This window comes from Mizuhopecten yessoensis, unplaced genomic scaffold (assembly GCF_002113885.1).
Source record: "Mizuhopecten yessoensis strain PY_sf001 unplaced genomic scaffold, ASM211388v2 scaffold716303, whole genome shotgun sequence".
Classification (NCBI taxonomy): domain Eukaryota; kingdom Metazoa; phylum Mollusca; class Bivalvia; order Pectinida; family Pectinidae; genus Mizuhopecten; species Mizuhopecten yessoensis.
In genome coordinates this window covers 21,440-48,991 of record NW_018480049.1, presented here as the reverse complement: position 1 = coordinate 48,991, position 27,552 = coordinate 21,440, and the positions used below count along the sequence as shown (strand labels likewise).

Below are 27,552 nucleotides of genomic sequence, written 5' to 3'. Positions count from 1 at the left end.
GTTAAAATTGCTATGACGTCACAGAAACAGGAAAAGTCCACATTCAAATATTTACAATGAAAGTAAGAATGTTTATGAAGTGTACATCGAGCTCCACTCTTAATAAATTACTCCAGGTTAAAAAGTTTAGGATACGCCAAAGACGAACATTTTCAGTGATACAGGTCACAGTGACCTGATTCACCAGACAACTACTTCAATTTGGGTCAGAGGTCAAGATATAGATTACACTGACCAGCTTAAGTATGCAACTTGCTGCCATTTACCTGTTTTCCAAATTTGAGTACAAATGTACAACAGATATAATCTATTAGTGCCTAGGCTCAGATCTTGACCAACATGACACTTGTTGGTGATAAAATTGTTAAATTTTATGATCACCCAATTAGGAAACGCGTTAACGTTGCTCAGCTCACACATGCTAACGGCCCAAGTGAGTGCTGTAGGCCCTCTGAGCCAATTCTAAAGAAAGTCTGGTTAAGAATTGTCTAAATAAAAACACAAGACATAGGGTTGAGTAACATTAAATTCATTTATTTTGTTACCATTACAGACCAGAGATGATGCACAACAACACACAGGTAGCCATGACAATGTATGAATTAATGGTGAAATCTGCCTGAAACAGTGTGTACATAATCCTTTGTATTTAGACAATATACTTATCACACAGGTCACTACAAACCAAACTTCCAGCTTAATTTCAACAAAACACTTATTTATCTTTTCCTTAATTTTTTTTTTTTTTGTATATTTTGGTTCAATGATGACAGACACACAGCTCATATGTTCGGGTAGGTGAGCTAATAAAACTTAAGTGTGCAATATCACAATCAACACTTTGAAAGTTAAATATTGAAATAATTAAAGAGCATTCGGACAAACTGCTTTCTTAAATATAAATCACAGAATTTGCAGGCAATGTTTTGAAATGCTGGCTTTTTCAGTTTGTTTTGTCAAAAGAGGTTTGTAGTATACAATGATCGACAGAGGTACACTGTTGATGGTATTCTACATGTAACCAGGCAGTACACTAAATGGGACAGTACTAATATGTTGGGCGAATGAATGATGTTAAAATGGAGAAGTTATAATCTGACAATACTTACGTTTTCAAACTTAAATGAAAGTATTTGATTTCATTTTGTAATATTCCACTGATGTTTTCAATAAACTGACTCCAGTCCAGCTGGTAAAACCAACATAAAGGTAAGCAATTCAAAATCAGCCAAGCTGGTAAAACCAACATTAAGGCAAGCAATCCAAAATCAGCCAAGCTGGTAAAACCAACATAAAGGCAAGCAATCAAAAGTTTAAGAATTATGTCAAAGTAGTAATTAGGCTATATATAGCAATAAATGAAAATAAATAAATCATGTTTTACAATCACCAGGGAATTCAAAGTTTTTACTCCATCACTCGTCAACCTCTGTAGACTACTTGGTTTTGACATTTATGTTAGTTCATGTAAGTTAAAATGTTTACCCGACATGAGCCATGCACGCTGAGTGGTGTAATGGATAAATAATATCTGAACACTAGATACGGAAATATCAGTCCGCGAAAATAAATGTGAGCAAAACGTAAGCTTTTTACAGTATCATTGACGAGAGAAACAGCAAGCTGTACTGTTGAGATGTCGGGGCTACATACAATGCATATTTATGATAATTGCGGGATGACGAAAGTTTTTGCAACAAATGATGAATTATGAATAGAACAAGGATCAGTTTTCATACATAAAGCATGGTGAATAATTGTATAACAATCATAATTATTTAATGAATATGAAATGATCTATGTTGTTATGAATGTGTTTCCTTCGTAAGGAAGTTATGATAGAATCCGTACAGTAGAAAAACGGTTCAATACTTTGTAGAACGATTTCCCTTGAGGTTTCTGTAACATTATAAAAAAGTTCTTATGAATAAAATTCAACAAACGCAACATTCATTGTTGTTACTATATGACTGGAAAAAACCTGCTGGAAACTAGACAAAATTCTACTTTAAAGAAACACAAGGAAAACAACTTGATGAAATATTTTAAGGAAAAAGCTTGAAGTTTGCGAAATTAAAAGCTCTAAATTACAGTACACATGCTGTTCGCTGACATTTCTGTATTTACTATAAACAAAATTACCATTTTTAAAGTCAACCATTTTAGAAAATCGAGTAATGCATTCTTCAATTCCTCATTATTGTCCGACAGTAAGACTGTTGGTGGTCCTTATAAAATATAGTTTTTATTCTCCTTCTCCTTTAAAACTCTCTACATCACAACAACGTACTTTATGTACGATATTTAAAACAAGAACGTCTACATCAAAACCATACCTAACGATAGAGCTTGTACAGACAGCACACAAGTGTATCACAATATCTCCTCACAACATCCAATTGTAGAATAATCAACGCCTAATTTTGTCACCGTTGTCCTGTAACATACTCCTTGGAAACCTCCAGATTTAATTTGTATTCAAATCTATTGCACCCTATTAAATTACAGAAATGTGTCTATATAAATGGATTTTTTACATATAGCAAATCTAGTTTAACAATGTGTAAGAAAACAGCACAAGACAAAGTAAATTGGTTTGGTCGGTGTTAACTAATCAAAGTTCAACTGAACATACCTCAACAAATATTTTCTAAAACAAATTAACGACTTATTAGAATAATAATTTTAACAGTAACACTATTTGTTTCTAAAATCACAAAATGATATTTGAACAAATATCACTGAAAATGCACTTCATTCGTTTGGGCGTTTTTTGCAATCATAGAAATGGAATGTCTATCAATTATCACAATTTTCATATAAAAAAGAATATGTCAAAAATATATTAGTGTACTTTAATATTTCTATTAACATTTAATAGACAACAACTCATTCACTGTAAATAACTTATTTTTCTTGAGGGAATGTGTCTCTATTTAAGAAATTATGATTTGAAAATTCAAATTTCTCATGATTAAATATTCAGGTTTGATCCACAAGAGTTATATATATTAATATTTATATGGTGTTATGTTATCAAAATCGCGAAATCAAAATCTTCAATATGGCTCATATTGTTTGCATCAATGCATGAAATATAAGTGATTTATAGCGAACACTTGATGACAAAGTGTCAAACAACACGACATATTAAAGTGGAATATAGAAATATTCATTAACAAACACACATGAGTTAAGGCTTAAGTGAACAATTATTCTAAGAAGAATAACATTAAATCATTTTTGCAACAGACAGATGAAAATTGCATATAAATGTATCTCACTGTAAGGCATCTTAATGAAAACTATTCATAGGAGATAAAACTTTCCAAGATATCAACTAGGATTTCAAAAATAAATCTCACCTGCATATTTCTGGCCTTTTTAAAACGAATCTGTATGTACTTGAAATTCTATACTTCTTACATAGGCTGAAGTGCATAATGAGCGCTCTCGACAGCCCTGAACTTTTTGATGACTGCGATTGGCACAGTTCTAAATAGAAATACCACTTAAACGACTATGTTTACAGTAAAGATCATCAAAACATAATAAACATCTGTTTTTTATAACAGCAACTATGCCATTTTGTTCCAAATGCTCAAAAATCATTTACGAAATAGAAAATGGGTGATTTTTATAATAATCTGACATTTTAAATTGCACTTGGACATGCTGATTTGGTTAAGATTAATATGATAGTTGGAATATTTGTTACATTGAGTTCTCAGTTAAATGGACACCACAGGTCTTCATTTGTATTGCATAACAACAGATTTGTCTACTGGTGACATTTTGTAGGGAGGAGGGCAGGCCTAGAAAGTCGGTGCCAGAATATTAGACACTTTCATGTCCACATGTAGGGTGTAGGATGGGGAAATTCCATCCGTGGGGTTTTCGAATCGGGTAAAATCTGAGGCTTGCCAAGAGTTTTGCACCGACTTGAAAATCCTGATGGTGGAATTTTCTCTATTCTACAATCATGGCATGAGAGAGTACTTTTCTCTCATTTCAATCACCAGAATTAGGTCAAAAACCACAACAATTGTGTCACGATTTCCTCATCAAGTCATGAAAATGTTAACGATTTTTTGACATCACATCGTAATTGGCATCACGTACATGAAATGGGGTGCAAGATAGAATTTTCATTCACCCCTTTCTTGACCTGGACAGTTTTGTCATATACACACAGGAATAAGAGAAAACAACGTCATACCACTATGGACCACAGGGTCTATTCCTGTTTCATAAAGGAACAACCCTGGTCCGACCAGTTAAATTATTTCGTACATGTTAAATGAAAGCAGTCCTATCTATATCAATGACACAATACACAGACTTTCCTCACTCTTCTTAAGTTATCACACTATGCTAATTATAAGGTTACTGTATATATAAAAAAAAAAAATCCTAACTAGCTATAAATATTGTTTTGGAAAATCTACACACAGAAGGAATACTTTCATATGACAATAATAAGTCTTAATTTTTTAATTGAAATGAGTTAAAATAATGAGACAATGTATTCCTGGAGAATTTTTTTAAGAATGAGAAAATTCAAGGCAAACGTTTTTGTCCCAAAGTCGGGAACTAGTCAAAAGTTTATATACAATATTAGTGTTGATACCATTATATGAAGGTATTAATATGTTACAGTGTTTGTAAAAGTGTGGTTCTGAGACGCAAGGTCAGTCTACAACCTACTGGAATTCACGGGAACTTTACAGCAATCAACACGCTAAATAAAAAATAGGGAACAAATTTTATAAATGTTAATATGTGTTGTACTTTTTAGTATAGCGATCTATAAAGCTATTTACATACAAAGAAATTTAAATATAGAGATCTATTTAACATCAGTTTCTTGGTTAAATCTTGTGAATTATAGGATCACATATTGGAAGAAAAATTTCTTCAGAAACAACCCAATTTTTTTTCAACAAGATACAATATTGTTTGGTTGTAATAAGTACTTCTATTTTTAAAATCAAAACTCTTTGGTCACATAAAGACATTGAAAACTTTGATGTTAGACGAAGCCTGTAATAGCTTAACACTGGTGAAAATACGAAAAGTCAGAAATTGCTAAAAATACGAAAAGTCACAAATTGGTGAAAATACGAAAAGTAAGTAATTAAGTTTTTGCCCATAATGTATGCAATAGGCTTATTTGCTTGCCACCAGTACTTATATTTCCAGTACTTTGTATTAAGAATATTTTTTTCACCATCTTCACATCAAGATTGTGTATATTTCCATTTTTATCAGCGTATTTTTTTGTCAAGATGACTGAGTACACCCTCGGTGAACAAAGAACTAATATTGTAGAGATAAGTCAAATTGAGCAATAATTTCGTTGAAAGGGAAATGTTGCAACACTTATGACGGATTTGGCAAAAAAAAAAATCTTTTCCGGAACCTTTTTTTGGATAAGTATGTAATAGAATCCCAGTAGCTTTTGTTACAAGCCACAAAACTTCAGATACATTTATACACCATAGGACAGTAACAAAGTATTATGTTTCTTGCAATAAAACTGCATTTCATTTGCATGTCAAACAATCAGCATCACAGGTGATTACATAACAGTACACTTATATATTAAAAATAAAAATAATTTTCAACATTAGATATGTAACATTTGTGGAACGGTGCTTGTACAACTTAAATGATTAACAAATTTAACATACATTGACCAGTGATTGGACACGTTCTTTTCAATGATATGGCAATACACAATCTATACCAAATACAGGATCTATGATTTCAATACTTCATCGACTCTGTCTAGTATCAAAATGACTACAGGTATTTTTGTTAGGCATTAGAACTGTTCCTCAAAATTTGCCGTTTTCTGAAGCCTTCCTTGCTTGGCGTCACTTATAGCTCCCCAGAGGTCAAATATAAAGTCGTCGGTAAATCCGAAATCCTTAATCTCAGACTCGTCAATCTTGGTTGTAAAATCGTGAGGATTTTCCGAGGCGCTTCCCATCTCCCATATTGTTGTTGCTACATAAGAAGTTTTCATGATTATTGTTATTGACTGATATTCTTTATAGAGATGATCAACAGGAAGTGTCACTGCATTCATTGTTTAGGTACAAAACTTATTATTATTTTTGATACAATAATACACGTACTCCAGAAATAGAAATACGAAATAACAAAGACGGTCCGACAGACTGTGATGTGATGATATACATACCTGCCACCTTTTTGAAATTTCCAGGGGGGATTAGTAGCCATGCTCAGAATTAAACACATAAATAAAAGGTGTGTATATACACCCTGGGAAAAACATAATAACACTTTTAAACAGCATCTTTTGAGCTTTTCTTTCAGATGAAATCATCAAATCATAGAAAATAGGACAAGATTAGCAATTTCGCTGGTTGAAAAAAGCTCAATTTAAGAGTCCAAAATCGAAATTTTCCCTCCAAAATAGAGAGAGTTAGCATGTACAATGATAATGATAGACTTCTTACCCAGTTCTGAATCGTTGATTCCCATGAAGGATTCTAGGAGTCCATTGATCTTGTCCACGGCAACATTTATCACGTCATCAGGCTGTCAAAACAAATTAACTCTCATGAAATATTATGCTCTTATCCGACAGACAAAATTTATTGTAAATTAGTCTTTCGAATACACTGTTTTAGCAACTGTATACAGTGAATAAGTTCCCAGTTAAAATTGTGTTTTTTTTAACTTTATATAAGGCTTCAGTTACTGAGACATTTACTTGTGATAAATGTATAGGCAAATACTTTACATTTTATCATTATTACAAAAAATGACTTAAAACAAAATACAGTCAGTAATGTTAAAGTGTGTTGCATTCAAAATACAAGTAACAGCAATGGTGCTGGACTGGGTAAATCTATCAATATCTGTTTCAAAATAAAGTGGCAAGAGTGATTATAATAGAGTTTTTATGCATAGGACCAATGACCTTGACCTTTGCCATAAAAGCTTGAAAAAAACCAACCCATGCCTCACAATCAGTTATTGTTCCTAGTTTGATCAAACCCTATTCATAGTTTAGTCACCAGACTGATCAGAAATGTTGAATATATACATGTAGCATTTATAGTGACCTTGACACCCTGAAACAAACTCTGTTTTCTGATAACCGTACATAGTTTAATCAAAAAGTGCTCAGAACTAGGTTGCTAGGGTGATGGCTAAAAGTATGTACATATAAACAGAACACCCTCCACAATCATCCCAAGAATGTGTATGTTAAAAGCTCAAGATGTGACGCATGATGTTACTTACAATTCCCACAGTGGCTGGCCCAGATGATCGGATGCGTAGTGTTTCCTTTCCAGACCCATATTTACTTGATCCCTTCTTTCCCCCTGACGGGCCAATATTTGCTGAAAAGATAGAATATCAACATGATAATTTATATGACAATATAACTTATTTCATTATGAGTATTTTTTATAAAAAAAATACCTGCACCATATCTATCAGCTTAATCTCATTACACATATACAGCGACAGCGTGCTTTCCCAATGAAAAAAAAAAACAAGTTTAAGATTTTCAAAATCCGTTGTGAAACTCACTACATTAGCTTTTTGTTACATTTTTGAGAGGACCTGACAACAACACTCACTACTAGACCTGACAACATTGCTGGCTACTAGACCTGACAACATTGCTGGCTACTAGACCTGACAACAACACTGGCTACTAGACCTGACAATACTGCTGGCTACTAGACCTGACAGCAACACTGGCTACTAAACCTGACAACATTGCTGGCTACTAGACCTGACAACATTGCTGTCTACTAGACCTGACAACATTGCTGGCTACTAGACCGGACAACATTGCTGGCTACTAGACCTGACAACAACGCTGGCTACTAGACCTGACAACAACACTGGCTACTAGACCTGACAATACTGCTGGCTACTAGACCTGACAACAACACTGGCTACTAAACCTGACAACATTGCTGGCTACTAGACCTGACAATAACACTGGATACTAGACCTGCCAACAACACTGGCTACTAGACCTGACAATACTGCTGGCTACAAGACCTCACTATACATGAAGCTGGACCTGACAATATTACTGGTTACTTTAGACCTGACAAAATTGTGAGGTCCTTTTCGCTTTTTGACATTGTGGTGGGTTACCAGCTTCCTGTTGACATTACGAGCCTCTCATGAATATAATACACAGCCAAGTACAACAAAACACATGGCTCCTAAAACTATTAGTGTTGATCACTCTTATTTTCTCTGTAATAAGTCATGTAACTCAATAATGGCCCAAGGGAGGGATGAGCGGTTATAGAAAACTTTGTTAGGTGTGTACTAAACATTTATTCTCAAATCAACCCTTGTGCAGGGTGGTTATATAATTCAGGCTCTTTGGAGAAAAGTATTACACTTATATCTGTTTCACTAACAGACTATAGGATGGGCTTGAGAAAATGTCAACTTACAATACAGATATTTACCAGTTGCCTCATCCATTTATTATGTTAATTGATATTAAGATACACTGTAATAAAAACGTTTCACTATTCATAGTCTAATATTTCTTAACTTGACGGCTTATACCAAGTATCATGTATCCTTTATTAAAATATTTGTGTATACATATCTGTATTATCATGATCAGAATAGGACAAAACTTTTTTCCCTTGTGTTGCCAAGGTAATGACATAGCAACATTTTTCTATTATGATGAATACATTTTTAAAAAAACCTGTTGAACAGGAAATTTTCATCCTTCCTTCTACTCTCGACAGCAATCTCAGGTGTCTGTCTTCCTGGGGATTTTTAGATGTTAATATTATATAAAGGTATCTGTGTAACTAAATGATACACAAGACACAAAAGATGTACACACCAGTATACCAGTGATGTCTAATAAAAGTCGGAATGTTAAATTATTGCTGTACAATATCAAAATACATGGCAATACTTGAAATACAATATGGTCATGCATCGCGACGCACAATCGTAATCTCTTGAAAGCGGAAAAGATATTTTCTTATTTTGCAAGGAAGGAAATATGATGAAAATTAACAGTTTATTATTACATAGGTGGAGGGAATATACAAAGAATATTAACTAATGAAACAAAACACTGTAGCCATCCCTCCATATACCCCACTCTTCCTGGTGATCTTGACCTTTAGCAATTGCTATCAGGTAAACACAGGGATTTATTTCAACCATCCCCTTTAAGATCGATTAAATGGACCCATTTTCAAATAATAATTTCCAATGAAATTTCTGACTTATTTTAATGTATCTATTCTTTTATTTAGTGAGAGGAATGTTACCACTAGATACATGATAGAAACACCAAAAGTTTAATTAACTCATTCACCCCTGAAATTGTATAATGCACTATTCCAACCTTTGAATTGGAAGAGTTCAAATGCGTCTTCAGGGGTGAATAAGTTTATAACAGAGAGCCTGCATGTTGTAAATAGGTAAACCTGTCTATCATTCATAGACCTTATACTTACACATGTACAGGAGCACAAAATCATGGTATGTAGAATTACATCAATGAATTCTGTTCCAGAATATTCTATTCAAAAATAGAGCACTTCTCAATAATTTATAAAACTCCATGGCTGTGCATCTTTACTCCTGAGCACAGTATATGTTAGTGGATAAGTTGAGCTTACTTACTACTATTGTGTAATTTCTGTGTCACGAAACATAATCACTTAGTTCGACCATGTTAACTAATAGGCACCCACCACCACATACAAAACATTTCAAATTCACTGAATCAGGAAATAATCGTGATATCTGGTAAATTTAAACATCTGTTCATCTTTCTATGGTCGGTATGTTCTAGAACGAACCCATTCATCTTTGTTTAAGTAGGCTTGAATACAGTGTGTCAATGAGAACAGAAATTTAATGTGACTATAACACTTCTGCATTTTTTCATGAATAATTCTATAGCAAAATATGTTATGATGATCATCAGACACTGACCGAGTCCTTAGCCGTCGCTTGCTACTATTACACGTTTTTTTCTATGGCTCTATCAAACTCAGGAGCACTAAATTGCAAGATTTGCTCCATTTTAACTTAAAACCAGAAAAATACTCCTACACACAGCAGTTATATTCCTATTTTCTTCCAAAAAACATGTTTATGTAATATCAATGAATATTTTAACAATGTAACATAACAGCCCATGTCGATCATCCCTGCTTTAATCTAGGAAGAGTGTAAGTAATTAAAAGAAGAAAGCAACAAGATGTTGTTTTCAAAGCAAAGCATGGGATAACAGTGTAATATTGGGTGTGTTATTCTGGGTGCAATGTACATATTATACAGTGTGAGTTATATTCTGTCTTTACTCTGTTGGTAAACAATGTATTACATTGTATATATTGGGGTGGGCAACTGTTTTGTACACTGGGTATATAGTCAACCTTACTTAAGTACAAAAAATCAATTGTCAAAATATGACTGTCTTCACACAATCTTTTAATAGAAACGGGAAGGCATAAAAAAAATCCTCAGAATTTAAGACTTTGTCCTTTCTGTAAAAATGATATAGAAGACGAATTCCACTTCATTCTAAAATGCTCTTCCTTCAGCGAACTAAGAAGTAAATATATTAAATTATATAATCTTGTTAATCCCTCTGTCTATAAATTAATCAAATTATCATCAACTGGTAATATCAAAGAATGAACTAACCTGGGTAAGTTCATATATCATGCATGTTTACTACATTCTACTCTGTTGGCTTCTAACTAGTTCGATTTTCAAGCTCTTAGTTCATAAATTCCATGTGTTGATTGTATCTTACAGCCTGTGCTGATTTTGAATGTACATTATGATTTTTTTCCTTTGAATCAATGAGATGTATATGCCCAAGATGAAATAAAGAATTTGAATTTGAATGTAATACAATGTATAGACTCAAAGTATTACAAAGTATCTAATTGTTACATCGTCTTGTACTTTCTAGCATGGGTTATAAACAATTAATGTATTGCTCATAATACTCGAAACATATCTGTTACTACATGTATACCTTGTATTCCTGGGAATTGTAAACAATGTACATATGTAGCTACAGTATTTGTTACTTTGTTTGTACATGTACTGCCTGGCAAGGATATAAACAATGTATTACAGTGTAGCTATCATGTGTGCTACAGTGTATGTACATGTACTCCATGGCAAGGATATAAACAATGTATTACAGTGTATCTATCATGTGTGCTACTGTGTATGTACATGTACTCCATGGTAAGGACATAAACAATATATTACAGTGTATATATCATGTGTGCTACAGTGTATGTACATGTACTCCATGGTAAGGATATAAACAATGTATTACAGTGTAGCTATCATGTGTGCTACAGTGTATGTACATGTACTCCATGGTAAGGATATAAACAATGTATTACAGTGTATCTATCAAGTGTGCTATAGTGTATGTACATGTACCCCATGGTAAGGATATAAACAATGTATTACAGTGTATCTAGCAAGTGTGCTATAGTGTATGTACATGTACTCCCTGGCCAGGATATAAACAATGTACATTGTATTACAGTGTGTCTATCATGTGTGGTACAGTGTATGTACATGTACTCCATGGTAAGGATATAAACAATGTATTACAGTGTATCTATCAAGTGTGCTATAGTGTATGTACATGTACTCCCTGGCCAGGATATAAACAATGTACATTGTATTACAGTGTGTCTATCATGTGTGGTACAGTGTATGTACCTGTACTCCATGGTAAGGATATAAACAATGTATTACAGTGTATCTATCAAGTGTGCTATAGTGTATGGACATGTACCCCATGGTAAGGATATAAACAATGTATTACAGTGTATCTATCAAGTGTGCTATAGTGTATGGACATGTACCCCATGGTAAGGATATAAACAATGTATTACAGTGTATCTATCAAGTGTGCTATAGTGTATGTACATGTACTCCCTGGCAAGGATATAAACAATGTACATTGTATTACAGTGTGTCTATCATGTGTGGTACAGTGTATGTACATGTACTCCATGGTAAGGATATAAACAATGTATTACAGTGTATCTATCATGTGTGCTACTGTGTATGTACATGTACTCCATGGTAAGGACATAAACAATATATTACAGTGTATATATCATGTGTGCTACAGTGTATGTACATGTACCCCATGGTAAGGATATAAACAATGTATTACAGTGTAGCTATCGTGTGTGCTACAGTGCATGTACATGTACTCCATGGCAAGGATATAAACAATGTATTACAGTGTATCTATCATGTGTGGTACAGTGTATGTACATGTACTCCATGGCAAGGATATAAACAAGGTATTACAGTGTATCTATCAAGTGTGCTATAGTGTATGTACATGTACTTCCTGGCAAGGATATAAACAATGTATTACAGTGTATCTATCATGTGTGGTACAGTGTATGTACATGTACTCCATGGTCAGGATATAAACAATGTATTACAGCGTATTTATCAAGTGTGCTACAGTGTATGTACATGTACTCCCTGGCAAGGATATAAACAATGTATTAAAGTGTATCTATCATGTGTGCTACAGTGTATGTACATGTACCCCATGGTAAGGATATAAATAATGTATTACAGTGTACCTGTCATGTGTGCTACAGTGTACGTACATGTACTCCATGGCAAGGATATAAACAATGTATTACAGTGTATCTATCATATGTGCTACAGTGTATGTACATGTACTCCCTGGCAAAGATATAAACAATGTATTACAGTGTATCTATCATGTGTGCTACAGTGTATGTACATGTACTCCATGGTAAGGATATAAACAATGTATTACAGTGTATCTATCAAGTGTGCTATAGTGTATGTACATGTACTTCCTGGCAAGGATATAAACAATGTATTACAGTGTATCTATCATGTGTACATGTGGTACAGTGTATGTACATGTACTCCCTGGTAAGGATATACACAATGTATTACAGTGTATCTATCATGTGTGCTACAGTGTATGTACATGTACTCCATGGCAAGGATATAAACAATGTATTACAGTGTATCTATCATGTGTGCTACTGTGTATGTACATGTACTCCATGGTAAGGACATAAACAATATATTACAGTGTATATATCATGTGTGCTACAGTGTATGTACATGTACTCCATGGCAAGGATGTAAACAATGTATTACAGTGTACCTGTCATGTGTGCTACAGTGTATGTACATGTACTCCATGGCAAGGATGTAAACAATGTATTACAGTGTACCTGTCATGTGTGCTACAGTGTATGTACATGTAATCCATGGTAAGGATAGAAACAATGTATTACAGTGTATCTATTATGTGTGCTACAGTGTATGTACATGTACTCCATGGCAAGGATGTAAACAATGTATTACAGTGTACCTGTCATGTGTGCTACAGTGTATGTACATGTACTCCCTGGCAAGGATATAAACAATGTATTACAGTGTATCTATCAAGTATGCTATAGTGTATGTACATGTACTCCCTGGCAAGGATATAAACAATGTATTACAGTGTATCTATCAAGTGTGCTACAGTGTATGTACATGTACTCCATGGTAAAGATATAAACAATGTATTACAGTGTATCTATCAAGTGTGCTATAGTGTATGTACATGTACTCCATGGCAAGGATGTAAACAATGTATTACAGTGTACCTGTCATGTGTGCTATAGTGTATGTACATGTACCCCATGGTAAGGATATAAACAATATATTAGTGTATCTATCAAGTGTGCTATAGTGTATATACATGTACTCCCTGGCACTGATAAACAATGTACTACAGTGTTTCTATCATGTGTGCTACAGTGTATAAACAATGTATTACAATGTACCTATCATGTGTGCTACAGTGTATGTACATGTACTCCATGGTAAGGATATAAACAATGTATCACAGTGTATCTACCATGTGTGCTATAGTGTATGTACATGTACCCCCTGGCAAGGATATAAACAATGTATTACAGTGTATCTATCATGTGTGCTACAGTGTATGTACATGTACTCCATGGTAAGGATATAAACAATGTATCACAGTGTATCTACCATGTGTGCTATAGTGTATGTACATGTACCCCCCATGTACTCCCTGGCAAGGATATAAACAATGTATTACAGTGTACCTGCCATGTGTGCTACAGTGTATGTACATGTATTCCATGGTAAGGATATAAACAATGTATTACAGTGTACCTGTCATGTGTGCTACAGTGTATAAACAATGTATTACAATACATGTACCTATCATGTGTTCTACAGTGTATGTACATGCACTCTTTGAGTATAAAATGTACTTACTCTCCTAACAAACATTACAGGCTGACATTTATTACAGAAAAACACAATGGAATACATTAACCCTGAATACAGACACACTCCTTAATAGGAGATGCTTGGCTCTAGCATGTGGCCTAACTATAGATATACCCACTGAATTATTCATCGATAAACTGTTTGATAAAACACATACAGACGTGGGTAATCAAAGACTGGTCATGATACTGTGGACATAAACTGACATTAACATGATAAACCATTTAGGACCATTTAGTACAATAGATGCCCTATCTTAGCTATAACTGACAGAAATACTTGGTTGACTCTATCTGACAAACCTTTACCTGAATTGGGTAAAATACATATGCAGTATACCCACATGCATTGCAACATTATCAAATGTCAAGAAAACAAGCCATATTTACCAGAAACATATTTACAATGTAACTGAACCATGAAGTCAAATGTGGTCTGAAACATCCAAACTGTTTCCTCGTGAGATAATTAGCTAATTCCAAATTGTGTCCACAAAGTCATGATTAAGGGGAGAACTTAAGATAATCTAGATAGATACAATGTAAATATTCACAGTATTTTCTATTTATGTAAGGTTCTGGATGACAAGTATATCTGAAAATTTTGTACAAGAATAATTTGTCACTTTTATTTAGAGAATGATTCTTATGGAAATAGTTGTAAACGTTGATGGTGTTAGAGAAAAGACTTTTGTATTTGAACATCTTAAGCTTTATGCACATGCACAGCTGTTGGTGGTGTTAACCTAAAATATACATGTAGATACTGTAAGATTTTACAGCACCATATATTAACAGATAATTGCCATGGCAATACGTTGTTTTGTTTAATTAAAGTACAAAAATTAATCTGTTTCATTTTGTAGCAACACAATCAACGCCCATACAGAATAGCAGTACCCTATTGACTACCTATCAAGCTTGTACGAAACCAGATACTTAACGACAGGTAATACGTCTGAGGCACCCTATACTCCTTGCTATATCCAACTTATTAATCCATAAGTGTTTCCATGGCAACCGTTGTTGCCACTGTATTAGAGCAATACAAACACACTCAGTTTCCTTTTTCATTGCTAGCCATAGCTTAACATCAAATATCAAAATACAATGCATCAACTTCACCGATAACAATACCAAAATGTTTAGCTCGGTACCATGTTCAATACATAAAACCCTACTGATATTTCTGACACATCTGAGCCCGGTTGTGTGAGCCACGAATCAAAGGGGACGACATGTCTAACTCTTATGCGTAATAATCTAAACCCACTCCAACGAGTAAGATCAAAATATAAATCTATTGCATCCAAAATGTATAAATACATTCACACAAAATTAATTAACTATGTAATTTGGTATCCATTACAGACACGTCAAACACGATAACGTGTAATGCCTACCTGAACATAGATGTTTGGCTGATTTACCGAGCATACAGAAAGATCTCTTTCAGGCTGAACATGAACCAAATTTATCTAATCCCTTTATTTCTGTTTTCAAATGATCATGTGAGAGAAATCATGGATAAAAGTTTTAAAAAAAAGAAGCCTCATTTGTTACAAACATTTCTTATTGTCTGGAGATTAAACAAAAATTGCATTGTTGAAGCATATAATAAAACAGTTATGAGCTTTTGTGCTGGTAAATATGATGTGATATCATAATCACCAGGTCAAATGTCCATAAATGTATAATATGCTCTTGACCTCAAATAATCAGATAATACTGTCCCAGTAAAAAAATCTGATTTCATTTTCAGTGAGTCAGCAGTCAGCAGATAGCAATATAAACTGAACTTGGAATGCGGAAGACTCGAGTGTTGGTGATATTAGGTAACTAGTTGACCCCAAGAACAATGTTGGTTCACTGCAGTTAGTTTACGACACTTAAAATACCATATACCATATATATACCGTACTATATGTATTGTACCACACTAGCACATGTACACCATACAATGTTCAGGAAACAACAACAGGCAAGACCAGGTAAAAACAGACATATAAACAAATATACCTACTAATTAGTACATTACATTTATTGTAATGTCAGCCATTATACTTCCAACTACCACAGTATATAGCTAGGTACAGTATATCAATACGTAGTAATATCTATATATAAAGTGTGGAGGCATGTATATAGGCTTATCACCAAATGAAAGTTATATTATCTCTCGTATCTAGTATCACAATGCAAGTTATCTTTTGAATTATCTACGTTCAATTATTTTATGTCATTAATATATGCGAGTTAAAATAACAACAAAAATATGCACAAACTGTTACACATGATCAACGTTACCAGGAATCTAAGTGGACTGAACATTCGTGAAGAAGTATACCTCCAAACAATGATTAAACAAAGCTTCACACATAGAATGCCATATTGCACATTAAGATACAAAACAAAGCAACAAAGATGCATGGGTTAAAAGAAAAAGAAAGGAAACAAAATTCTGAAAAAATTACCCAAACCAGCAGCATAAAACAAATTGTATCATCAACTCAATAAAATCATCTCAATGGAATAACAAAATGGCAGTAAGTAATAAGATCTAGAGAAGCAAGCAAAATATGAAAAGTCTTCTTGGAAAACCAAACAGTCTTAACACTGTACAAACGGTCAGTTTTATTCTGTGGCCAGCTACTGTATAATAAACTGGTAGGTGGCTACCTGGTCCTGGCCGGTGCAAGACATCATTAAAGCCAGGATGATGCTACCAATACAAATACAATTACAAGATCACCATACCAGCCAGGACCAGTCTACCCATACAAGGACCAGTCTACCCATACAAGGACCAGCCTCCCCATACAAGGACCAGGCTACCGATACAAGGACCAGTCTACCAATACAAGGACCAGGCTACCTATAAAAATACAAGGGCACTATATACACCAGAGAGGACCAGCCGACCCATCCAAGGACCAGGCTACCCACAAAAATACAAGGGCACTATATATCCCAGCCAGGACCAGGCTACCCATAAAAATAAAAGGGCACTATATATACCAGACAGGACCAGTCTACCAATACAAGGACCAGGCTACCGATACAAGGACCAGTCTACCAATACAAGGACCAGGCTACCCAAAAAAATACAAGGGCACTATATACACCAGAGAGGACCAGCCGACCCATCCAAGGACCAGGCTACCCACAAAAATACAAGGGCACTATATACACCAGAGAGGACCAGCCGACCCATCCAAGGACCAGGCTACCCACAAAAATACAAGGGCACTATATATCCCAGCCAGGACCAGGCTACCCATACAAGGACCAGTTTACCCATACAAGGACCAGTTTACCCATACAAGGCCCAGTCTCCCCATACAATGACCAGTCTACCCATACAAGGAACAGTCTACCCATACAAGGATCAGTCTACCCATACAAGGAACAGGCTACCCATAAAAATAAAAGGGCACTATATATACCAGACAGGACCAGTCTACCAATACAAGGACCAGGCTACCGATACAAGGACCAGTCTACCAATACAAGGACAAGGCTACCAATAAAAATACAAGGGCACTATATATACGAGCCAGGACCAGTCTACCCATACAAGTACCAGTCTACCCATACAAGAACCAGTCTACCCATACAAGTACCAGTCTACCCATACAAGAACCAGTCTACCCATACAAGAACCAGGATACCCATAAAAATACAAGGGCACTATATACACCAGAGAGGACCAGCCGACCCATCCAAGGACCAGGCTACCCACAAAAATACAAGGGCACTATATATCCCAGACAGGACCAGTCTACCAATACAAGGACCAGGCTACCGATACAAGGACCAGTCTACCCGTACAAGGACCAGTCTACCCGTACAAGGACCAGTCTACCCAAACCAGGACCAGTCTACCCATCCAAGGACCAGTCTACCCATATGAGGACCAGGGCCATTTTCGTTTAAACGGTTAAACTGGTTGGTCTACAGTTGTTCGTTTATTAAATAAGGTCAGACCTAGTAATCTGATGCTGCTTGTGGGCGAGCCTTGACAAAGGCTTGCATAAACGTTTGCAGGTCCGCCAGGATTTATACCTGAAATTGTTACATTTATAAACAGTCAAACCGGTTGTTCCCCCATAAACGACCAGGCCCCAAGCAACCCATAAAAATACAAGGGCATTATATATACCAGACAGGACCAGTCTACCAATACAAGGACCAGGCTACCTATAAAAATACAAGGGCACTACCCATACCAGGACCAGTCTACCCAAACCAGGACCAGTCTACCCATCCAAGGACCAGTCTACCCATAAAAATACAAGGGCATTATATATACCAGACAGGACCAGTCTACCAATACAAGGACCAGGCTACCCAAAAAAATACAAGGGCACTATATATGCCAGCCAGGACCAGTCTACCCATACAAGGCCCACTCTCCCCATACAAGGCTCACTCTCCCCATGCAAGGACCAGTCTTCCCATACAAGGACCAGGCTACCGATACAAGGACCAGTCTACCAATACAAGGACCAGGCTACCCATACAAGGAACAGGCTACCCATAAAAATAAAAGGGCACTATATATACCAGCCAGGACCAGGCTACCCATAAAAATACAAGGGCACTATATATACCAGACAGGACCAGTCTACCCATACAAGGACCAGGCTACCCATAAAAATACAAGGGCACTATATATACCCGCGTGAGGACCAGGCTACCCATACAAGGACCAGGCTACTCATAAAAATACAAGGGCACTATATATCCCAGACAGGACCAGTCTACCCATACAAGGACCACTCTACCCATACAAGGACCAGGCTACCCATACAAGGACCAGGCTACTCATAAAAATACAAGGGCACTATATATGCCAGCGTGAGGACCAGGCTACCCATACAAGGACCAGGCTACTCATAAAAATACAAGGGCACTATATATCCCAGCCAGGACCAGGCTACCCATACAAGGACTAGGCTACCCATAAAAATACAAGGGCCCTATATATACCAGCCAGGACCAGGCTACCCATACAAGGACCAGGCTACCCATAAAAATACAAGGGAACTATATATACCAGCCAGGACCAGGCTAGCTCCAGTGCTTCTGATATTATTTGTAGGGTAATCATAAATGTGACATCTTCTTAAATTTTTTTACCCGAATCAAAATGTTGATGAATCCCACAATAAAAGAACAAGCCCAGGACTCTTAACATCAGTGTCCCAAAAGTCACTGCCTTTTTGTTAGTGAAAGGTGGTTTCTTTTAAGCATATCATTTGGCAATACAGAAATATTTTTTCATGATTGAGTCACCAGTGCTGTTATTCTATATGTGGTTGAAAGTCTATTTTTTACATTTGTTGTTAGGTCCGAAATGACTCAAATTGTTGACAGGCCGTAAAACAATACAAAAACAAAAACAAAACATCTATATATATGCGGTAATATTATAACTGGGATTTCCCTCTGTACAGAACGGAGCCAATCGTTCCATTCGTTAGAATAAAATTGTGACCTCTTTTATACCAACACCATGTTCCCTTCAATTGATGTACAATGTATGGTCAATAAGCATAAAGGACAGCTTTACACATTGCCGAGCTCTAGTTTGACTAAAAGAAGCAAGAATAAACTGAAAGACAGATGCAGCGAACATTTCGCATATAAATAATGTTTCAAAACAACAACAGTGCACATGTATACTTACAAAAACCTGACTTCAGGGGTTCCACCGTCCTAATGGTGAAGGTGCTCCCTTTTGGTATTTCTTTTAACATTTTCGCCACCTCAAAATGACGACACCCTATTAAGTTCTTTCCGTCGATTTTTTCTATATGATCTCCTACTGCAATTAAAGGCATTGTGTCCATAATGCTATTTTCCTTAATTCTTTTGATGAACGCGTATCCAGCACCATTGTCTGTGATTGTCAAGCCCAGGGCATCCTCAGACTTTGTAACGTCCAGTTCCTTCGGCCGTCCCTTAATGTGGGCAAAGATGAAATCGTCCAGTCCAATCTGACCGCCCAGCAACTTCGCCATGTCAATCTTGTGTGTGTTCAGCGTACAAAATAAAATCTGGCAAAACAGAAATATTGATATCTCATTAATATATCCTTTGCCTTCATCAAACTGTAAAGCCTCCTATTGTTTGGTCTCGGTTAATTCCCACCCTCTTCACACTGTAATTCACAAATTTTAATTGTTGAATTCATCTATGATATGCACTGACAAATACTCACTGCATATAAAATGGGGTGTATATATTATGTTTTCGACCCAAGTTGAGTTTTTCCCTTCGTTCAAGGTCAGAAAAATTCTGAAGTAAGCATATACTGTATACCGGGAAATTTTCGCTGCAATTTTATTTTCACCTTTTTTTGCCCTCTGTAATTAGGGCAAATTTATTGTTTTAACAAATATTAATAAATAACATAGTATACATAGTTATTAAGTGTGAAGGGCAAGTTTAATATTGGGCGAAAATTGATTTTACCATCACAGGGTGAAAATTTGACTAAGTGAATATTTCCTGGTATACAATATACAGATTATTTTTAATTGACAAGTTTATTTATATCAAAGGCAGACTAAATTTGTTTTCACACTTATTTTTTACCATTACCTACTTTGGAAAGCAGCAGAATTTCTACAGGTATCCGTTACAGATTAGTTTATTTATCCAGCAATAAGCCCATCAATATACAAAATGTATATTGCAAGAAGAAATGCCAACAAAGCTTTTTCATTATCCTGTAATAAGCCCCCTACTTGCAGTCAGAGATTTTGTGTTGATCCTTTGGCTTATTGCAGGATAAATATGGTATTATTTGTCAAACACGAGTCAGTGTAAGTATTTATATTCAGATATTATTTGTTCGCTTTCTCCCACATAAAAATTTCAAAGGTTTCTGATAATTTGTTCATCTATAACGTTATCAAACGTATAAATGCATTTATGTTGAAAATATGTCAAAGTTTGGCAATCGTAACACTGCATGGCTATTTCAGACTTTTAAGCAAAATAATTTTGTTGATTTAATAAACATGGTATCACACTACAAAAGTGGTGCAGTCCTAAGCCTTTTCAAAGCCAAAACCAGGGTTCATGCAGAAATATATACTTTATTCTGTATCATGGTGTATGACTCAACTTATGCAATCTCATTCGAGGAAAATGACAGAAAATCTCAGATTTGCAGATATAGACAGGTACAATTCTATACCAATGTTTCATTCAACTTGTGTGATGGAGTTGCATCAAATAAGTATTTAACAGACTATAGCCTCATTGTACTTCTTTTATTTAAATTTCAACACTGAAACAGACTTCCCCTTATTACATCAAATAAAGAGTTGAAGAATGGCTGCCATTTATTTCTGGTTCCTTATTTATTTTATTAACCTGTCATATTCAGACAAGTACACTGTACCAAGTTCTATAAAACAACAAAAAACTTGTGCTTCCACTAACCCTAAACCTACCCTAGATGTGTATGCCTGAACTTTTTATTGGGCTTTAGAGTAATTTTACAAATAACCATGTATATAGGGTGCTATATAAATGTTTTATATTATTGACAGAACTCCTGCTCTATATTTGTATATAACCAAAGTGAAAATATTTTCGAAGATAAAAAGAAAATGCCTACCTACCGACCCTTTTTTTTAAGAGGATGATAGCAGAAACACATTTGTTTTGGCCTAACACAATTACAATGTACATACCTATGTATACACATTTTACATTCTATGATATTTGTTAAGGTACTGTTTTTGTAAATTTGTCACTAAAAGAATGGACCATAGATTTGTATATGGATCCCTCCATTATCCCGGGGACAGTGTGTCACTTCATCGGGAGCCTATCTGATACTTGTGTACTCAGACTCTGTTGTGAACTGAAATACGGTGTAAGGGTCCTTTGTTTACCCTTTGTCCTTTAACCAGGGCATATCTCATTACTCGGCCACCTACATATGCCAAATTTTGTATGCAAGTACCTCTTTGGAAAGCACAGTGTCCGATACCAAAATCAGGCCTTGTGTTTCACTATACCAACATACAGAGTTATGGCCCTTTGTGGTTTTTTATAGAAGCTTTTCCATAGGTGACCATTATTAGCTCATGTTGGTTACAATATATAAACAAGGAGACAGGAATGCACACGAGTCCAGGCATCATACAGGTACAGATGTTATCTGTGATTGTGTGACCCGCATTGTCACAGATACAAATATACCCAGTGTGTCAGTATTATCTCCTCGAGCCGTTTACTCGATAGAACACAATGACCACTCAACAGTGTTTGACTTTCTGCTTTATTATTCAACATTCCTAACCTCTAAAACCTGACCATGTTAAAACGTTCAATAGCTATAGGCACACTAAACAAGACAATCTGTTTTTGTCATTCTACGAGTGTCCCAGTTCTGGTTTGGCCGTCCTGTATGTGTGATTTAGTGATAAAAATGTTACTAACACTATATATAGCATACCTGTAAAGGTATATCATCAAAAAATAAAAACCTCATTACAAACATGATGTTTTTTGTGGCTTTTGATTATAATAAATGTATATGAACTAAAAGAAATGGATTAAAAATCTAAAGTTCACATAAGAACCACATATGATTTGTAGTTATACCTGTTTGCACATGGTGTCATCCTATTATCCTTATGCCTATATAGCTAGCTAAACTATAGTACATTGCTAACATAGGTAATCACATGCACACTAAATGCCATATGTTGTAGTTCTTCATAAATGTCCATTCCAAATTGACAATCTTTAATATTGTCTAACATGCATTTTTTTTAAAGAACACTCGAAAAACATTTCATGCAACTTCCAAGGAATCGATTTGGAAGGTATTTATATGCTAATGAGCAATTTAAGTTGAAATACTGATAGATTATGTCATATCTATTGTTTGTATATACAGAATCACTCACATGTGTCCGGATATACTGTACAGATAATACTGTTATGTATATTTATCACATGTAATGGTGTAATAAACACTGTGCCTATCGTATGTCTCCACTATCTTGAGTATTTAATAAGACCTTTGACATTACTTCTGCTACAGAATATTTACTCAAGGGCGAGATCTTCGGCAAATAGTTGATGGTAGACTGTTAACTGTAGTCTTATCGACCGACACAATGAGATACTAATTCTACATTTATAGTGTAACTATCTAACAATATCTAACAATACCTACGGAAGTCATTGACGATTACATACATTCTATCATTCAAACCTTAGACAATGATTGACAGTCACCTGATTAGGTATTACTGTCAGTAGACAAGATGTAACAAATTTGTTTCTCCAAGGTTCACCATGTTTCATGAAAGCGAAGCCCAAGTTTAACATGATTAATCGAGGGGAAACAAAGATTTGTGTTACCTCACAGTAAGAACCATAAATATTTGATAATGCCTCAAAAAATAAACAAGGCATCACAAGTGATACAAATTATCCCCTCGCATTCACACATTGTGACATATATGTAAGAGAAAATGAAGTCGCTAGAGCGATGACAAAGGTTTTTTTCTAAAACTAGTAAAAGTGACCTTGACCTTTAACTCAAAGATCAGTAACTTGAAACGTGAACTTGTTCAAGATATTGCCATACCAAACACTTGTAAGAAGTTTCATGAAATTTCGTTGAGGAATGAAGTCTCTAGAGTGATGACAATTTTTTTTCTAAAAATAGTAACAGTGACCTTGACCTTCAACATAGAAACTCGAAACATGAACTTGTTCAAGGTATTATCATACTTCACACTTGTATGGAGTTTCAGGAAATTCCATTGAGGAATGAAGTCGCTAGAACGATGACCAAGAGTGTAACATACGCACAATGTACATACCTCGTAACGTAAGTTAGAGGGGATATAGGATTCCGCCCATATGTACATACATACTAATTGGCAGAATCCTATTTCCCCTTGAACGTACGTAACAATAAGAAAGAAAGAACAATTAAACAATAGTAGAAATGATCGGGTTGACGCACCATTTTGATGCCTGCTTCCATCATTCGGAAATAAGTCGTGGCGGCTTTTGCCAATTTTCTCGAGAGACTCCAAATAATGAAAATATATGATCAAGGAAAAGCGTGGAGAGAGTGGAGCGACATGATGTTTTATGGTCCCATCATATGGCCAGTGTCATCCAATGAGACGCTCTGTTATGAGGATGAGGTATGAAAAAAGCTGTTGTAGTGCCTTTAGGGAAATGACTTCATCGATATATGTACCTCGATTTGCACTTCCAAGACATAAAACATCAAATCAAACACATGACGTACTGACAGACTTCTGTTTGTGTGATAATAATGATGTTAACATGTTCTGATAACAACATTATAATTGTAACAGTCATTGACTGCAACCCGTGTGGGATTATAGAGTCTATCGAATGTAACTGTATCTAGGTGGGATTATAGAGTCGATGACAACAATGGTCGCACATCATGAGTACTACCTGTTATTTAGTTCTTAACCCTGTTCGAATGACACGAAATTATAGCCGCTAAAATGAAGAGTAGTTTGAACTATCTGAGTCAACATCAGCAAAAATCTTGGTAAACAATCAAGTTGTTGGTACGGAACAACGACTGCCTATTGCAATATATATATATGCAAATCTGGAGATGAAAAATGGCATATATATCTTTCTTATATTTACTTACATATTAAATATCTTTTATTACGTTCAATCGCAAAGCAGAGACAAGTATGTAGGCCGCGAAGCAGTAGATGTTTTCTCAAGTATTGACGGAAATTCAATTGTAATGTATCAGAATGCAGAGGGTGGATAGAAACTTCAATTACGAATTAATAGTTTGATCAACCACCTGGTCAAATAATTCTGTTTTGGCACATGTATAATCAAGTAATAAATCGGGAATCGGTGGCCAGATCGTGATTATATAATCAAATTGTTATCACAGTAACATCATGACAATACACCCATGTGTCTGTCAGCAATGTGATGGTAACATTCCACGCTCCATGTACTGTTGGGATATACATGGCCGGGGCCTAAAGATGTTTGACTGGAGCGTGCACATGTTTACAAGAAAGAAACGTGTACAAATTGTCCGACATCGATGACAACAATGGCCGCACATCATGAGTACTACCTGTTATTTAGTTGTTAAACGCTGTTGATTGAAGTCAGTGGCCGGATGGGTGACTGCCCACACGTTACATAGGATAAACCTCATTTAAAGACTTTCTTGTGCAATAACTTGCATCCATGAGGTGGTGTCACTTGCTGATATTCAGGAGTGAAAAAAACTTTTAAAAAAGTTTTTCTTCTGTGACATCATAACATAACGGGTCATCTGACTGTGACCTCATCAAAGTAAGAGTCCCTGAGTGCACATACATGTATCCTGTATCCACAAGTGTTCCATGAGAAACGTATATCTTATATACACCAAAGTCAGAGACAATCATACTTTTCTTAGGAGTATTCTGTAAGCATCTCACACAAATAGTAATTAAGGTTCGTGAATATTTTAATTTATGACTGAATATTCAATTATTTTTTTCTCAAATTATTGATTTTCTGAAAACTCAGCATTTTTTCTGGAAACTACACAATATTGGTATGATGCACAACTCAGGCCGGGCGCCAGATATTGTGTATTTTACTTGATATGTCCAAGGGACAACATTACATAGCAGAGGGAAAATGCACAGCCAGACCAGGATTCAAACCCAGGACCTCTGAACTGTGGATGTACGTTCTAACCAATTGAACTACATATATACCAAGTGTTACCAGCAATCGACCCTGTCTAGCTCCACTACACCAGTCTACTGTATATCTGAACTATTTTATTTCTACCTTTTCGTTACATTTATTACTGAAAGCATCGACTGTTTTGGTATCTAGTACAAATACGTAGTGGCTTAATTTTGTTTATATCTTTGATCTACATCTACATAATAATGACCACCTTCATCTATTTGAAGATCATGTCATGTGATAGTGGGTGCTAGGCCAAGAGAAGAACAGATAAAAGATAGTGAAAATGAATATTTATAAAGTATGGGAGTTAGAATTATTTTTTGTTTAGGGACAGTTTAAAGCAGTCAGAAGAGGTAATGGGGGTTATATCTGGAGGCAGGTTATTCAAGTCTACAAGGGAAAAAGGATTGTTGTCGTACCTGTGTTCTACATGAGAGTGTTTGATGTGAGTTCCAGTGTGCGTTGTCTTGTGTGGCGGGATGGAGGTATGAGTTGGTCTTTTCTTATATTGACTTTGTCATGGATAGTTTTGTGTAGTGTTGTCAGTCGCATGACTCTCCTTCTGTCTTCAAGTGATTGCCAGTTAAGATGTTGAAGCTGTCACCAACACTGGAGGTGTTTCTAAATTTGTTTGCGACTAATCTGGTTGCTCTACACTGCACCATTTCTATTTTGCTTATGTCTGTTTTAGTATAAGGGTCCCAAACTTCTATATATGTAACAGTTCGGTAATATAATGACATCTACTTTGTACTTGTAGCCAGGATATGTATTGACTTGATGAATGGAATTTTACACAATGTCAGTACTTCCTGCTTTCCTCTGGAGTAATTAGAATCAAACGATTCTTAATTATCTCAAACAGGTAGTACCATATATATAAGAACACGTTTCCACCACTTACATCTAGACTAGGGTTTAAACAGCCATAAAATAAACTCCGTGAACTCATGATCACGACTGATGTAGACTGTGAAAGATTACGCTAACTAGGTAGTTATATACTCACATCACTAACGTCCATATCGTACGCGTCTGCTATTTTCTGGTACAGTTCCTTGACATTTGTGAACCCGGAAATGATACCAGTGGGACTACCATGAGCCTGCTGACAATGGAACACTAACTTTGGCCTCGGAGGGTCCACCGGCTGGCTCCGAGGTGCCGATGTTCCATTTGATTCAGGTGGAGCAGGTTGTTGATTGCTTGGGCGTTGTTCGTTTGGTTCTGGGGGCGATCTTGCCGTTTGTTGGTTTTCAACTAACGTTTTATCCTTCTTCTTACCAAAGAGGGGCATTTTGAAGTCTAATGTCACTTTTTTCACAGACCGAAAGTCTCTCCAGATCGTCGGAAAACCATAAAATATTACAGGTAACCCTTGGAACAGGATACACCTTGAAGGTATGACAAATGTAGGTGAAACGGAAAT

General features: G+C 35.6%; 1 protein-coding gene across 1 annotated transcript; it reads right to left on the bottom strand.

Annotated features, from left to right (window-relative positions):
• Positions 1–513: 513 nt before the first annotated feature.
• Positions 514–27,552, bottom strand: LOC110442825 (PDZ domain-containing protein GIPC1-like). Its single transcript, XM_021486635.1, has 5 exons — positions 27,133–27,552; positions 20,056–20,425; positions 7,282–7,382; positions 6,489–6,570; positions 514–6,012 (listed from the first exon to the last, which is right to left on the bottom strand). Exons 1-5 carry the CDS (start codon positions 27,418–27,420, stop codon positions 5,828–5,830), a joined length of 1,026 nt encoding a protein of 341 aa, XP_021342310.1. The 5' UTR covers positions 27,421–27,552; the 3' UTR covers positions 514–5,827.

Bases quoted from the DNA above. Each gene is read 5' to 3' on its own strand.
- LOC110442825 (XM_021486635.1), bottom strand. From the start codon at position 27,420: ATGCCCCTCTTTGGTAAGAAGAAGGATAAAACGTTAGTTGAAAACCAA. The intron at 20,426-27,132 runs GTGAGTATATAA...CTGTTTTGCCAG, and splicing joins ACGATATGGACGTTAGTGAT to ATTTTATTTTGTACGCTGAA. The intron at 6,013-6,488 runs GTAAGAAGTCTA...CTTCTTATGTAG, and splicing joins AATCAACGATTCAGAACTGG to CAACAACAATATGGGAGATG.